General features: G+C 44.3%; 1 protein-coding gene across 1 annotated transcript in view; it reads right to left on the reverse strand.

The window, feature by feature from the left end:
* GPSM1 (G protein signaling modulator 1) overlaps positions 1-15,000 on the reverse strand; it is a 151,235-nt gene that overhangs the window by 56,708 nt on the left and 79,527 nt on the right. The window contains 1 exon segment of the mRNA XM_056812696.1: positions 8,906-9,029. Coding sequence (XP_056668674.1) covers positions 8,906-9,029 — 124 coding nt within the window.

Raw genomic sequence — 15,000 nt, forward strand, 5'->3', positions numbered from 1 at the left:
CCAAGTAGCTGGTAGACATCACAGCCTGGGCCCTGGGCACAGCTCTGTAGCCCCACAAGATCCCCTGGGGATGTATCGGGTTGGCTCTCGGGAAGACATTCAGTCCCTCCATCTGAGTTAGAGAAGATGGCCAAGACAGGCTGGGCTACTTCAGTGCTTCATCTCTCCTGATGGCTTCTGGGCAATGTTTCTCCCAGAGGCACTGTTCTCTCCTTAGCTCCTGGAGCCCCCTCTAGCTCTGCCCTCATCCCTCGCCCTCTTGCACAGTGCCTTCTTTTTTCAAGATTTCCTTTTAGCTTGAGCCCTTCTCATTGTCTTGTGATCCCCACGCCTCTGTTTCCATCCACCTTTCCAAGTGGTAACTCCCTACTCAGACCCACTCTAAGTGTGTCAGGATCCTTCAGCCCTGTGCTAGTATCTCAGATTTAGTCCCTCTATTGGAGCGCAGAATGGTGGCGTGGATGGAGCCCAAGTCTAGCAGGAAGACCTAGATTCAAGTACTCTCTCTGACATATACTACCTGGGTGACGTTGTCTCTCCTCTAGGCAGTGAATACTAGATGTGGCAGAGAAGGTGCTGACATGCACTGGCTGGAAGGAATTTCCTCACCTGGGAGTTCCTTCTACCTGTGAAATCACAGGTCCAGTCCTTATCCCTCTCTAAATGATAAAGAACTCTGAGAGCCCAATGGAGGAGGCTGGTTCAATCTCCTCTCATTCCCCTTTGCCCCCTAGATTATCTCTGCCCCAACTTTTGTCTTCTGGTAGATCTTAGATTCAGACATCATTCTGGCCTGATGCTCTAAGGGGAGGGGATGCAGACAATGTCTTTTGATGTAGAACCAGTAGAGCAAGAGATCCTCTGCCACTACGGTGCCCTGGCCTACATCATACACTTCCAGGATCACGTTTGGCGTTTTTTCCAGGAACTCGTGATCCTGGTCTCTTCTGACCTCCAATTCTTGGGAAGGACAGGAGGTCTAAGATTTCTGGTTGGAGACAAAGAGACCGCAGCTCTGTGGCCTCTGATGGGTTTTCTCCCATTGGTCCCTGATCCTATTATCTTTCCTTAGGACCTGACTACCCACAAAACGTTAATAGTAGTAGTCTCTCGGTGTCCGAGAATGACAACTGTCTTTGTGCGTTTTCATCTACGGTGTACCCACAAAAAGGTAATAGGAGATAGCAAACCTAGCGCCAACAAAACCCTGGAAGGATGAATGGCACTTTGATCTTCCAAGACAGTGCCGGGGATTTGTGACTCCTAGGGCTCTTCCCTGCCATCCAACAGTCTCCTAGGACAAGCTTAGGCCTTTGCCCTAGCCCCAGCACTATTCTCAGATCTTTTAGAACTGCCTCCCCATGATGTAGTGACAAGACCTTCAATTTGCTCTCTTCCAACCACCATTAACCCTGTGGGAGGGACTGATGCTTCCCAGGGAGACGCCAGCCTCTTTCCAAACATGTGATGAAATTTCTATTGACTCTGGATCTCAATTGCTGGAAATAGTTTGTCTTCCTAGGCAGTGATACAGATTCTAAGGAGGACTTTTGGAGGCTGTTTCCGTAGAAAGGCAACACTCCCTCTCTCCCCAATCTGTTGTAGCCTCTCAGTAGCCACCAACAGAGAGTAATGCAGAAGCAGAGTAAAGAATTGAGGGATGGGGACGGTCGCTTTAATTTCTAGTACATGCTAGCATTAAAAAAAAAATTCTTCCAATTTCCTCTTTTCCTTTTGGTGTGAGAAGAAAAGTGATTTCTATAGTGAGAAAAAGTCCCTGTGGGAGCCACCTGGTGACAGACCTTCTGTTTTCCAGAAGGATGGCCACCATTTCCCCATCTTGCTGCCGGCAAGCTTCTCTGCGCCTGCTCCAAGACCTACAGACCTGCAGTGACGCTGGCTAGGGGGACACTGGCCATCTCCTCTGTGGGGCCAGTCCAGGTGGTTCAACTAATATTACCAATAGGACTGAGCAGGACTCCTTTCCCTACCCTGAAAGGCATAGGGAACAATTATGTCTCTCAGGGACCAGATTAACCCAAATGAAATGAGATACATGTAAACTTGCTGGCCAAAAGCCAATTCTTAATCAAACTGTTTTAAGATGGTACCTCCTGGGGGCAGCTGGGTGGCTCAGTGGATTGAGGGTCAGGGCTAGAGATGGGAGGTCCTAGGTTCAAATCTGGCCTCAGACACTTCCCAGCTGTGTGACCCTGGGCAAGTCACATAGTATTGGTTCTAAGACAGAAGGTAAAGGTTAAGAAAAAAAAAAAGATGGTACCTCCTACTGCTACCCATTCTAACGGCCACTTATCCCTATCTGAATAGCACCTGTCCCCTGATTGTAGGCTGCCTCCTAAGCTTTGGAGTTACCCTCCAAGTAGAGAAGAGGCTGGGGACATCTTGGTGTCTTTTCTTCTTCCACCTTCTCTGCCTGGGCAGCTCTTCCATGGTCTCAGTTTCCTCTTCCTAGGCTCTTTTGAGGGTAGGGATCTCAGATGGCCTCCAGGTGGAAAATGGAGGTTATTTAGCACTCATGAGTTAAACTGGGAGATAAATTCCCTTAGCCACGTCCTGGTGGCAGTGTTGAATTAGGGTGGAGTTAGTCCCAGTTGTGCCAAAGACAGTTGGGTGGCATGGTGGGTAGAGCTTTAGGCCTGGAGTGAAGAAGACCTGAGTTCAAATCCAGCTTCAGACATAACTAGCCATGTGTCCCTTGGCAAGTCACTTAACTTCTGGCTGCTTCATTTTCCTCAACTATAAAATGGGAATCATAATAGCACAAACCTCCAGGAGTTGTTCAAAAGAGCAAATGGGATAATATTTGTGAAATACTTAGCGCAGGATCTGGCCTGTGATGGGCCTTTAATAAATGCTTGTTCCCTTTCCTTGTTCCTCCATCCCCAGTAATGAGAATAGCAAGAGTGTGTGCAATTCCCAGCAGAATTTCGGGATTTGGCCAAGATGGGACATCTCAACTAGTATATAACAGGGCTGACTTACTGCTTAGATTGTACTGGGTTCAGAGGTCCATTCCAGGTTCGGCTCCTTTGGCCTTGGTTCTGAACCCTATCTTTGGGGAGAATGCCCTGGAAGCGTTCTCATCACTCCATCCTGAACTATAGGGAAAGCAATCTGAATAAATTCTGTAAGCAATTCTCCTCTGACTTGGCCCAGGCCTTCCTTCCCTCTAGAGGCATGTAAAGTTTCTATCACCCCATTCTCACTCCTCCTCTCTGTATTCCTCCACATACCTCCCCCTTCTATTCCCTCTACTTTTTTTTTCCCAGGAGAACATTCTGTACTTGTGCTGAGAACAGAATTGACCTGGGGAAGTGGATCAGCAGCAGTTCCAATGAATGAGGTTGTTATGGGAGGCTGGGTCTTGGATGCCAAATGCTGCCTAATTAACAGGGCGCGCACACACACTCCCAGGCATCCTCCCCCTCCTTCCCGCCTGCATACTCTAATTTCCAAGTGGGAAGGTACATCCATCCCTACAACTTGGCCTCGTCTTCCTTGCTCGTCTCCATCACCTGCTCTGCTATCGGCTCCCTGGACCTCTGGAGAGGACATCTTTGGAATGGTTGGGAAATAGCATGATTTACCATCTAAAACTTCTGGGAACAACCTAACCAGTATCGCACTGAGCCTGGTTTCCTAAAAGAGATGGGAGGTCACAGGGGAATTCTGGAGAGGAGATAAGTCTCAGAGTTCCAGACAGTTGTTGGGTGCTGGAAGCAGGTAAAGACAGATTATTCCACTTGACCTGCCTTCTTTTCAACCTCTATTTTTTAACCCCTTAATTTCTGACTTAGAATTAATACTGTTTTAGTTCCAAGACAGAAGAGTGGTAAGGGCTAGGCAATGGGGGTTACGTGACTTGCCCAGGGTCACACAGCTAGGAAGTGTCTGAGGTCACATTTGAACCCAGGACCTCCCATCTCCAGACCTGGCACTCCATCCACCGAGCCATCTAGCTACTCCTACCTCCTTTTTACTCTCCTTTGAATCTTTTGTATTGTTGGAGACATGAATGGCAAAACTGCCAGGGAGCAAATGATGGTGTCAATCCCCTACCCTATTTGTATCTCCCTATTACCTCTTGGATCAAATTTAAACTTGCGTTGAGCATTTAAAGCCTATCATGACCTGGTCTCAGCCTACCTTTATAGCCTTGGTACCCATTATTCCAACTTTACACACACTATGGTCCTACCAAGCCCGGCTTCTCTAGAGTTCCTGCTAGAGAGCACGCCTTTTCTTGTTTCTGTGTCCCATTCCTGAAATGTACTCCCTCACAACCCAACTCCTTGCTGTATCTCACCTCTCCAAATTGTAGATTTTAAAATTAATATCCAATATTCCAGATTTCATATTTATAAAGTTTATTAAAATTAACTTGAAGTAAAAAGCCTGAGTAAAACCAGCCTTCCCAGCAGTGCACGTGGAAAAAAGAGAGCAAAGGCAGGGAAAACATTCAACCTAAAAACAATAATGAAATGACACTAACGTGAACAAAGGGGAAAAGATTCTTGGGATGAGAAAAGAATTCTGGGAGATGTGGGGTCCACATTTTTCTCATTATTCGTTATTCAATCTGTTGCTAAGACCTGTTGAGTCTACATTCCTAACGTCCCTCCTATATGCGCCCTTCTTTCTTCTGACCCTGCTACCACCTTAGAGTGGACCATCATCACTTCCACTTCCTAGAATCACTGATTTTTGTCAAGGGCCCGCTCAAGAGCTGCCTTCAACAGGAAGTCGTTCCTTATCCTGATAATTGCTATTGCTTTCATCACAAAATTCTCTGATATTTACCTACTATATCCTTTTGTCTTGCTCTGTATCCTCTTCCTTACCCTATTGCTGCTCTTGCCCTGCCCTGCCTCACTCAGCCTTGGATTACTCCCACTAACTGCTGCCTTCATTTGTAATCCTGTGCTATTAAACGAAGCTGGAGAAAATCCTGAAACTGTGCTGACTGGGTCCCACTACAAATTTATGTTCTCTGTTCTCAACTGAGCCCTCAACATAGCAAGGCAATCTTTTACACCTCCAGAATTGGTATGCTACTCAACTCACCACAGCAGTTATTCCAAGTCTTTTTATTCCTCCTCAAATCTCTGTTGGTGGCCCTGCTCCCCATCCTCTCAGTTGAGAAATCTTCCTCATATTTTACTGAAAAATACTGAGACCATTTGCTAAGGAGATCTCTCTTCTCTCTTCCTCATCTTTTATCCCTGAGATGTCCTCCACCATGATCTCTTCACCACTTGTTTCAAATGAGGGAGGCCCTTCTCTTTGGCAATGAGGCAAACACTTTAGTTTGCATTCTTGATCCCATCCTGTCCATCTTCTCCAGTAGAAGATCCTTCTATTATTTCTACTCTCTCATTTACCTTCAGTCTTTCCCTATCTCCTATCTACTTATTATTGTCGTTCAGTTGTTTTTCAGTTGAGTCCAATTCTTCATGACTGAAATTGGGATTTTCTTGGCAAAGTTACTGGAGTGGTTTGCTATTTCCTTCTGGAGAGCATTTTGCAAGTGAGGAAACTGAGGTAAATGGGTTAAGTGACTTGTCCTGGGTCACAGAGCTTGTAAGTATCTGAGGCCAGATTTGAGTCACCTAATTGCTCCTATTGTCTGCTTCCCTACTAATAAATTACAAACACAATGAGCCTTCCCCATTCTAATAAACTCTCACTTATTTATCTCCTTCACCTTTTGTTCTATCTTTTTCCTTCCTTTTGTGGCTAAATTCTCAAAAAGGCTCTTCACAACTCCTCACACGCAAACTGCCCCTCCACTTTCTGTCTCATATTCTGGGGGCTGGCTTTCAACCTCACCATTCAGCTGAAACAGCTTTCTCCCAAGTTACCAACGATCTCTTTAATTTCCAACCCAAGGCCTCTTCTCAGTTCTCATTCTTCTTGACCTCTCTGCAGCCTCTAATCTCAATCACTATCTTCTTTTTGATTTGCTCTTCTCTCCAGATTTTCATGACTCCTCTCTCCTGGCTCTCCTCCTGTCTGTCTGACTGCCCCTTCTTAGTTTCTTTAGCTGGATCATCAGCCAGGTTATGCACTCACTAACAGTGGGTATCACCTAAAGAGCTTTCCCGCACCCCTTTCTCCATCCTACTTCATTTGGTGATTTCATCAGCTCCCATAAATTTAATTCATATCTCTGTACTGCTGATTTCCAAATCTACCTCTCCTGTCCCAAACGCTCTGCCGATCTCCAATTGTCTTTCAGAAATCTTGTATTGGATACCCAGTAGACATTTTAAACTCAAAATGTCCAAAATGAAACTCATTAACTTTCTATACAAACCTTTCTCCTACCTCCTTGTAACTTTCCTATTATTGACAAGAGGAACACCATTCTCTCAGTCTCTCACAACCTATATTTTAGTTTCACAACTCCTATATTCAATCTGTTGCCAAGACCTGCTGATTTGACCTTCCTAACATCTCTCCTATATGCTCCTTTCTTTCTTCTGACATTGTTACCACCGGTGTAGTCCCTCATTATCTTTTACTTGAACTATTCCCAGAGTCTGATGGTGGTACTTTCTGTCTCGAATCACTCTCCATTCTCTTCTTGGCGTCAAAATGTTCCTCCTAAAGCCCAAGGTCTAACTACATCATCCCCATAGTCAATACATTCCAGTGGCTTCCTATCACTTCCAGGATCAAATATAAAACCATGTTTAGTTTTTAAAGTCCTTCATATGCTGGTCCCTCCTACTTTTCCAGTATTCTTATACTTTACTCTCTTTTGTGTACTCTATGATCCCATGATATTGGTCTTCTTGCTGTTCTTCACACAAGAAAACTCATCTGAACCATGCATTTTCACTGGTTATCCCTCATGCCCTAATTCTCCCCCTCTTCCTCTCCTTGGGATGCTCCAATTCCTTCCAGGTTTCAGCTAATATCTCACCTTTTGCAAGAAGCCTTTCTAGATTCCCTTTAAGCAGGGACCCCAAAGCAGGCCTAGTAGGAGTTCTTTTTCTCAGAGGTCATGTATAAAAAGCACTTTGAAAACAGAGGAGCTCTCTATAAACGTGAGGAATTAGGATGATGATCCAGTTCCAACTCCCACCCAGCACAGGAAACCCCTCTAGAGCATCCCTGACAGATGGAGCTTCATCTTCGCTTGAACACGCTTCCTCATTACCAAGGCAGCCTACTCTATTTTCAGACAGCTCCAATTGTTGGAAAGTTCTTTCTTAGGTTACATAGAAATCTGCCTTATTATCCCATTGGTCTAGTTCTGATCTTCAGAAACAGAAAAGTTGGCTCCCCCCTCAATGTGACAACCTCGCCCCTCTTCAATCTTTTCTTCTCCAGGTTTACCACCCCCATCTACTTTGCCTGCTCTTACACAACAGAGTATCGAGTCCCCTTACCACAGTGCCCTGAGACGGGAAGAGCCTTAGATGTCATTTAGTCCAACATCCTCATTTAAAAAAAAAATTACATTTTGTCTTAGTATCACCTCTAAGACAGAAGAGTGGTAAAGGCTAGGCAATCAGGATTAAGTGACTTGCCCAGGGTCACACAGCCAGGAAATGTCTGAGGCCGTATCTGAACCCAGAACCTCTCAATTTCAGGTCTGGAGTTCTATTGACTGTGCTACCCCACTGCCCCTTACTTTGCCTGCTCTTACACAATGGAGTTTTGATTTCCCTCATCACAGAACCACAGATATAGATATAAGAAGAAACCTTACATGTCATTTAGTTCAATATCCTTATTTTACAAATGAGGAAACTCTGGAGCTCATAGAGATAAAGTGACTTGCCCAAGGTCCTGCAGCTAGAAAGTGCCTGAGACAGAATTCGAACCCAGGTCTTTCTAAACCCCATGCTTTATTCACTACATTCATATGTGTTTTTCTAGTTATTTCATAAGCTCTAGGACGAGAAAGACCCGCAGAAGTCATCTAGTATAACTCCATCATTCTAGAGATGAGGAAACGGGCTCAGAGAGATCTCAGAGAAACTTGAGTCTAGATCCTTGGATTCGAGAACCAGGATATTTCCAACGGTACCCCGGTTAGCCCTTTTCTAGAATGTGGCAGCTAGAGCTACATATGATTCTGCAGGTTTGGGTCTTCCCCAGCCCTCCAGATGGCTTGGCATGATACCCAGCAGCATTGCCCTCAACCCTTGGGAGCAAAGTCCAGCCTCTAGGCAGACAGTCTTCCTCTGGAGCCAGAGCTCACTCTGAGGGGAAGGGTACCATCCCAGAACTGTCGGCAGCCAGCCTCAAAGGTGGCTCCTGGGGAGTGGGGGGCTGGGTCCTTGCTGCCCGCACCCAGGAACCCTAAAATTTGAAACAGGCCAACCGATGTCCTGGAGAGTATCTAGCTCTCTTAGCCTTCATTGCAAACCAATGTGGTACCTGGTTCTAGCTCCTGAAACAAAAAGCAAATCTTCTGCCTCATTTCCTTCACTGAAACAACACACAAACCATCCTGGTGTCTTATTTCTCTCAATCTGGTTTCTGTTTTTCTCCCTTTTGTCTTAGGGAAACAAGGTAACAGTTTACTATTGTTTTATCTGTTCATTTTTCCTTTATTTATTCGCTGAAATTTTTCATTTATTTAATTAATTAATTTAGAATATTTTCCCATGGTTACAAGATTTATGTCCTTTCCCTGCCCTCTTCTCACCCCTCCCGTAGCCAATGAGTAGTTCAACTAAATTTTGCATGTGTCATTGATCAAGCAGGGTAACAGTTTAGTCTTAACTTTTGAGTTTGTTAGATCGGCTTCATGAAAAAGGTACAAACCCAGGACTGTCCCCTTCCACCCAGAAAGCAACCATAACCATCTTTTATCCCACGCTCTTTGGATAACAAAGGGAACAGAGGGGTCCCAGAAAGAACATACCTTGAGCTTCATAACCAGGGTAGTGTGGCCTGTCCCCTACCTTGGTGCTGGCATCCCCACCAAGGGCAAGCTGGAGCTGGGCAATGTTCATGCGGGCGGTGAGCTCTCCATTCCTGTCTCCGATCTGCAAAGCAAACACCAGGGTGGAGGGAAAGGATGCACATCAGGATGGCAGAAGCAGGTACCCAGCACTGCCTTTACAACAGGGGTTTTTCACCTGGGGTCTGCGAGCTTGTTTTTTTCTTTTTTCATTTGATCTCAGTGTAATCAACGCAGTTTGTTTCCTTTGTAATCTTATGCATTTTATTTTCTGCTATAATATTTTTAAATTTTTAATTTAATTATAATTATAATAATAATAATTTTCTTCAAAAATAATTGCTAGCATTTATATAGTATTTTAATGTTTTCATCAAAGTGTTTCAATGACCCAGGAAGGTTAATGCCATTATTATCCCTATTTTACAGATGGGGAAACTGAAGTAGATAGAGGTTAAGTGCCTTACCCAGAGTCCTAAAGCTAATAAGTATCTGAGGCCAGATTTGAATTCAGGAATTCTTCTTTTTAAAAACCCTTATCTTGGGGGCAGTTGGGTGGCTCAGTGGATTGAAAGTCAGGCTCAGATATGGGAGGTCCTGGGTTCAAATCTGGCCTCAGACACTTCCCAGCTGTATGACTCTGGATAAGTCACTTAACTCCCATTGCCTAGCCCTTACCAGTCTTCTGCCTTAGAACCAATACACCTTCCAAGATGAAACGTAAGGGTTTAAAAAAAGAAACAAATCCTTTATCTTTTGCCTTGGAATCAATACTCTATCCATTATACCATGAAGATATTAAATGTAAAAACCTTATTCTGAGAAGGGATCCACGATTTCACTAGACAGTCAAAGGGGTTCAAAACACACACACACACAAAGTAAAGAACTCCTGATTTACAGAAGGTCTAAACCAAAGCTTTTGGGGAAGTCCTTGGGTATCTGTTTGTGATACTATCCTTTTCTCATGTCTCTGGTTCCTCAAATGAACTTCAATGCACTACATCTCCATAGTGAACCTGGGGTTAGGAGACAAAAAGGTGTGGGTTCTCATCCTGGCTCTGATGCTAACTAGTGGTTTAGATTTGAACAGTTGCTTTCCTTCTTTGGCCTCGGTTTACTGATATATTAAATGTGGGGGGTGGCGTATGAGATAACGTCTTACTTAACATCTCATGAGCCTCCTCACACCTGTGAGATGACAGGAAAGGAAAATGATAAACACTGAAGAGGATGTGGAACAATTGGGACACTAATGCACTGCTGATGGAGTTATAAACTGATCTAAACATTCTGGGGAATGATTTGGAACTATGCCTAACAGGCTATGAAACTCTGCAGACCCTCTGACCCAGCAATATCACTACTAGGTCTGTAGCCCAGAGATCAACGTCTATAGGAGCTCTTTTTGGAAACTGAAGGGATGTCCACTCATTGGGGAAGGGCTGAGCAAGTTACCGCACATAACTGATGGAATTCTGTTGTGGTATAAGAAATGATGAGCAACATAGTTTCAGAAAAATCTGAGAAGACTTATATGAACTCATATAAAATGAAATGAGCAGAACCAGCAGAACCTTATACATAGTAACAATAATATTATAAAAAGCGATCCACTGTGAATGATTTAGCTATTCTGATCAATACGATGATCGAAGACACTTTCTTCCAAAGGACTTGTGATGAAAAATGCTATCTATCTACCCCCAGAGAAAGAACTGATAAAGTCTGAATGCAGATAGATGCATACTTTTTTTAGTTTCCTGATTTTTCTTGGGTCTTTTTTTGGTCTGTGTTTTTCTTTTATAATATGGCTAATGTGGAAATGCTTTGTTTTCCTTCACATGTATAATCTATATGAAACACTTATCTTCTTAAGGAGGTGGGTGGGGAAGGTGAAAGGGAGAGAATTTGGAACTCAAATTTTCAAAAAATAAGCGACAAAACATTTACACATAATTGAGAAATATTGAAGAAAATAAAAATATATATATTGGTGAAAAAATCCCATAAATATGTATATATATGAAATCTCTTAGGGTAAAAATTTGCATTTTTATAATGTATATTTGGGGGAGTTTTCCTCTGCCTTAAAAATAAACAAATAACAGCAAAAAAACCCTCTGACTTTTTGTCCTAGTAATAATTTTGGGAGAGAAGTTAGGCAAATGGGGTTAAGTGACTGGCCCAGGGTCATACAGCTGGGAAGTATCTGAGGCCAGACCTGAACCCAGGATCTCCCAACTCTAGTCCTGGTGCTAATCTGCTGCACCACCTAGGTGCCCCAATTAACCCTCTTTGTCTTAAGTCAAAGCAATGAAACTTTAATATTTGCAATTTCAGGCATCATCTAGTCATGTATGATTGGTAGCTTTGGTGTCGCTAAAATTTCCATGACTTGTTATTGTTAGATCTGCTGGCTTGGGGCTCTGAGGGTTCCTAGGAGTGCTGCTTCCCTTTTTCCTTTGGTACCATCCAGCCCAAAGCCAGGGGCTGTTATCTTTGATGCCTACTTCCTAGCTTGGTACACGGGACCTCCTAATAGTGATGCTGAGTAGAAGTCACAATGCAGTGGGTTGGAGGGTCCGGGGTAGGCTCTGGGAAATTTTTAGAATAGAGGGGGTTTAGAAAGGTGACACGATGTGGAACTGCAAGGCTGTTTCTAGAGGTGGAGGTGGCATAGAGAGAAGAGCAGTCACAGGGGAGGAAAGGAGACAAAGGAACATGGGAGGACTGAGTGAATATTTGAGGGGGTAGGCTACAGGATCAAGGAAAGAGATTGTTAAATAGAAGGATGTGACAGGATATGAAAATGATAAAGTTAGGGTTGAATTGAGATAAGTTATCATGAAGTTCTTTGACTATTTGGGGGGTATTAACTTGTATACATATGTTGTTGCTTTCTCCTAGAAAATTTGCATGCATAATTTAATAAATATTTCTTTATATATTAATTTGTATACAGTTATTGCTTTCTCCCTTTTGAGAGCAAGTATAGTTTTTAGTATATGTGCTGCCAAAGCAAGCACAAGCAGGAATAGTTTTATTTTTGTCTTTGTATACCTAGCATTTAGCATAAAATAGATTTATTTTATTTTATCAAAAACCCTTACAGTCTGGCTTAAAATGGATGCTAAGTATCGGTTCCAAGGCAGAAGAGTGGTAAGAGCTAGGCAAAGGGGGTTAAGTGACTTGGCCAGGGTCACACAGCCAGGAAAGTGTTTGATTTGAACCCAAGAGGTCTCATCTCTAGGTCTGGGTCTCTATTTACTGTGCCACCTAGATGCCCTATAAAAACAACAACAACAACAACACTACCTTACTTTCTATTTTATTACCAACTCTAACCCAGAAGGGCAAGGGCTAGGCAAATGGAGTTAAAAGTCACTTTCCCTGGGTCCCATAGCTAGGAAGTGTCTAAGGACAGATCTGCACCCAGGTCCTCCTGATTCCGGGTCTGGTGCTAAACAGGAGTCTGATCAATGTCTGTTGAATTTGACCGAATGAAAAGAGCTCTGGATTGGGAATCAATACTGTACCTTGAGTCAAGAAACCTGGTTCTGCTTTTGGCTTGACTGCTAATGCTTTTGAGCGACCCTCCCCTCTCTGGTCTCCTTATCCATGAGTATGGGGCCTGAACTAGAGGATCTCTAAGGTGTCTTCCAGTTTCATCCTTTGATGCCCACGAGCCTGCCCCACATGGTACCAGAGAAGGCCACGGATGTCAGTGCCAGGCAACAAGCCTTTTATTAAGCCCCTGCTAGCTGCTGGGCACTGTGCTAAGGGTTGGGGAGGCACAGGTGTCAAACACAAACCTGATTTTTGTGATTGGAAAATATTTAATAAAATAAATTAAAATATAATAAAAACTGAGAATGCTATTATGTGGTTTTCTAGGTCAACATGCAGACCATGAGAATCCTTAAGTATGCTTTAATGGCTTTCTTTCTTTTTTAACCCCTTACTGTGGATTGGTCCCAAGGCAGAAGAGTGGTGAGGGCTAGGCAATGGGGGTCAAGTGACTTGCCCAGGGTCACACAGCTAGGAAGTATCAGAGACCATATTTGAAACCAGTATCTCTTGTCTCTAGGCCTGGCTCTTAGTCCACTGAGCTACCCAGTTGCCCCCTATTGATTTATTTATCTATAAAGCAGTTTATTGATTGAATTTATTTTAGTTTAGTTTAGTTTTAAAAACTTACCTTCCATCTTAGAATCAATACTGTGTATTGGTCCCAAGGCAGAAGAGTGGTAAGGGCTAGGAAAATGGGGGTCAAGTGACTTGCCCAGGGTCACACAGCTAGGAAGTGTCTGAGGCTAATTTTGAACTCAGATCTTCTTGATGCCAAGCCTAGCATTCTATCTATTGAACCATCTAGTGGCCCTATATAAATGTTAAGCATGAGGTTTAACACTATTATTTTAATGCTGTTAATAAATATTTTTAGGACTACTTCAGGGTCCTCCTTATATGGAAAACTGTCATTTAACAAAGTCCTTGGGAAAGTATAATATTTACAAAAGGATGAATTCTGTTCCCTAACAGTGTCCCATTGCTATGCCAGTTTGTCTTAGAAATGATTGGGAAACTCTCTGAGGCCACTGTGCTGTCCTTGACTTCCTCTAGAAAAGAGGAGGCTATCTGCATGGCCCAACATGGGGGTGTCCTCATTTTGCCCAATGCTTGGGCTCTTCTTCTTATTAGCCTGAGGAAAAATTCCTTAGATTCCCCACTTCCTTCCCACACCTTCACAAAGTCACACATTTAGTTGGAGGCCCAGAGAAGGTAGGAAAAAAGCCCAAAGACACACAGCAGCAGGATAGTTCAGGCCTTTCGGAGACTGGAACAGCCGATGTTGGGTTCACCCTTCAAGGCTTCCCACCCACTTCAAATTCCCCTTCCCTGCCCTGCAGCCCTCGCCCATCTCCAGTAGCAATAAAGTCTTTCCTTATACCTAATCTTGCCCTTTTTGTCATTGTTTCCCGTGAGTCTGATCTTCCTGGCTACATCACAAGTTCCCTCGGGAGCAGGACCATCCCTTTTCCTTTCCTTCTTCCTGGTACCAAGGCCGGTGCTCGCCGTGCCACAGAGGGCCGATAACTCTGCCAGCACCTCAAGGAGCTGGGATTTTGTGAGGATGGGGCCGGCGGTACATGCGGGAGAGTGACAGCTGCCCTCGCGATGGTCCTTTGTCCTCTGGGGATCCTATCCCTGTAGTGCCCCCACGTCGCACCTGCAAGCTTCCAAGGCCTTTCCCCCACCGCCCCGCTTCCTTTCCGCCAAGCCTGGGGAGCGCCAGACAGCCCTAGTATTGTTGCCATCCCCTCTTTAAGAAAGCCTGGCTGTGCTTGCCGGGCTCGGCCTCCAGCTGGAAGGGAGGAGCTAGCAGGCAGCTCTCCAAGCTGAGCTGAGGAGTTAGTGTGCCCCTGCTGGGTTGGGGGGCCGGCCCTATTTCTGCCAATCATCGGAGGCGACAAAGGCCCACACAGCTCCCGAGGGGGGCTTCTAGGCACAATGTGATTCCTCTCCCTCATGGTGGAGTGCCTTCTTCCTCCCGTCTCCTCCACAAAGAGCCCTGCTCTCCCGAGAACATTCCAAGATGTCTGGGAATGAAAATCACGCAGATCTGCAGACCTACGGCAGGGGACTGAGCTCCCTCCAGCTTCCACTGGGCCCAGCCATCCTGACCCAGGCATTCTTTCATCTTCTAGGCCCAGGGATCTTTTTACAAAAGAAACCAACGAAAAGCCCCTTCCCTTCCCTCTGAGGATCAATACTAAGCATTAGAAGAACAGTAAGTTAGGAAATGGGGGTTAAGTGACTTTGTCCAGGGTCACACAGGTAGGAAGTTTTGGAGGCCAAATTTGAACCCATGACTTCCCATTCTCAGGCCTGGCTCTCTCTCTACTGAGCTACTTCACTGTCCCCTAGGCCAAGTTCATGAAGTTGTTTTAAAAAATATTTTAATGTTTTTTTCCCCAATATAATCGGGTTCTTTTGTAATCCTATGTATTTTATTTTGTTTTATAAAACATTTTTCTGAGGAGAACCCCATG

The sequence above is a fragment of the Monodelphis domestica genome, chromosome 1, assembly GCF_027887165.1.
Source record: "Monodelphis domestica isolate mMonDom1 chromosome 1, mMonDom1.pri, whole genome shotgun sequence".
NCBI classification, from domain to species: Eukaryota; Metazoa; Chordata; class Mammalia; order Didelphimorphia; family Didelphidae; genus Monodelphis; species Monodelphis domestica.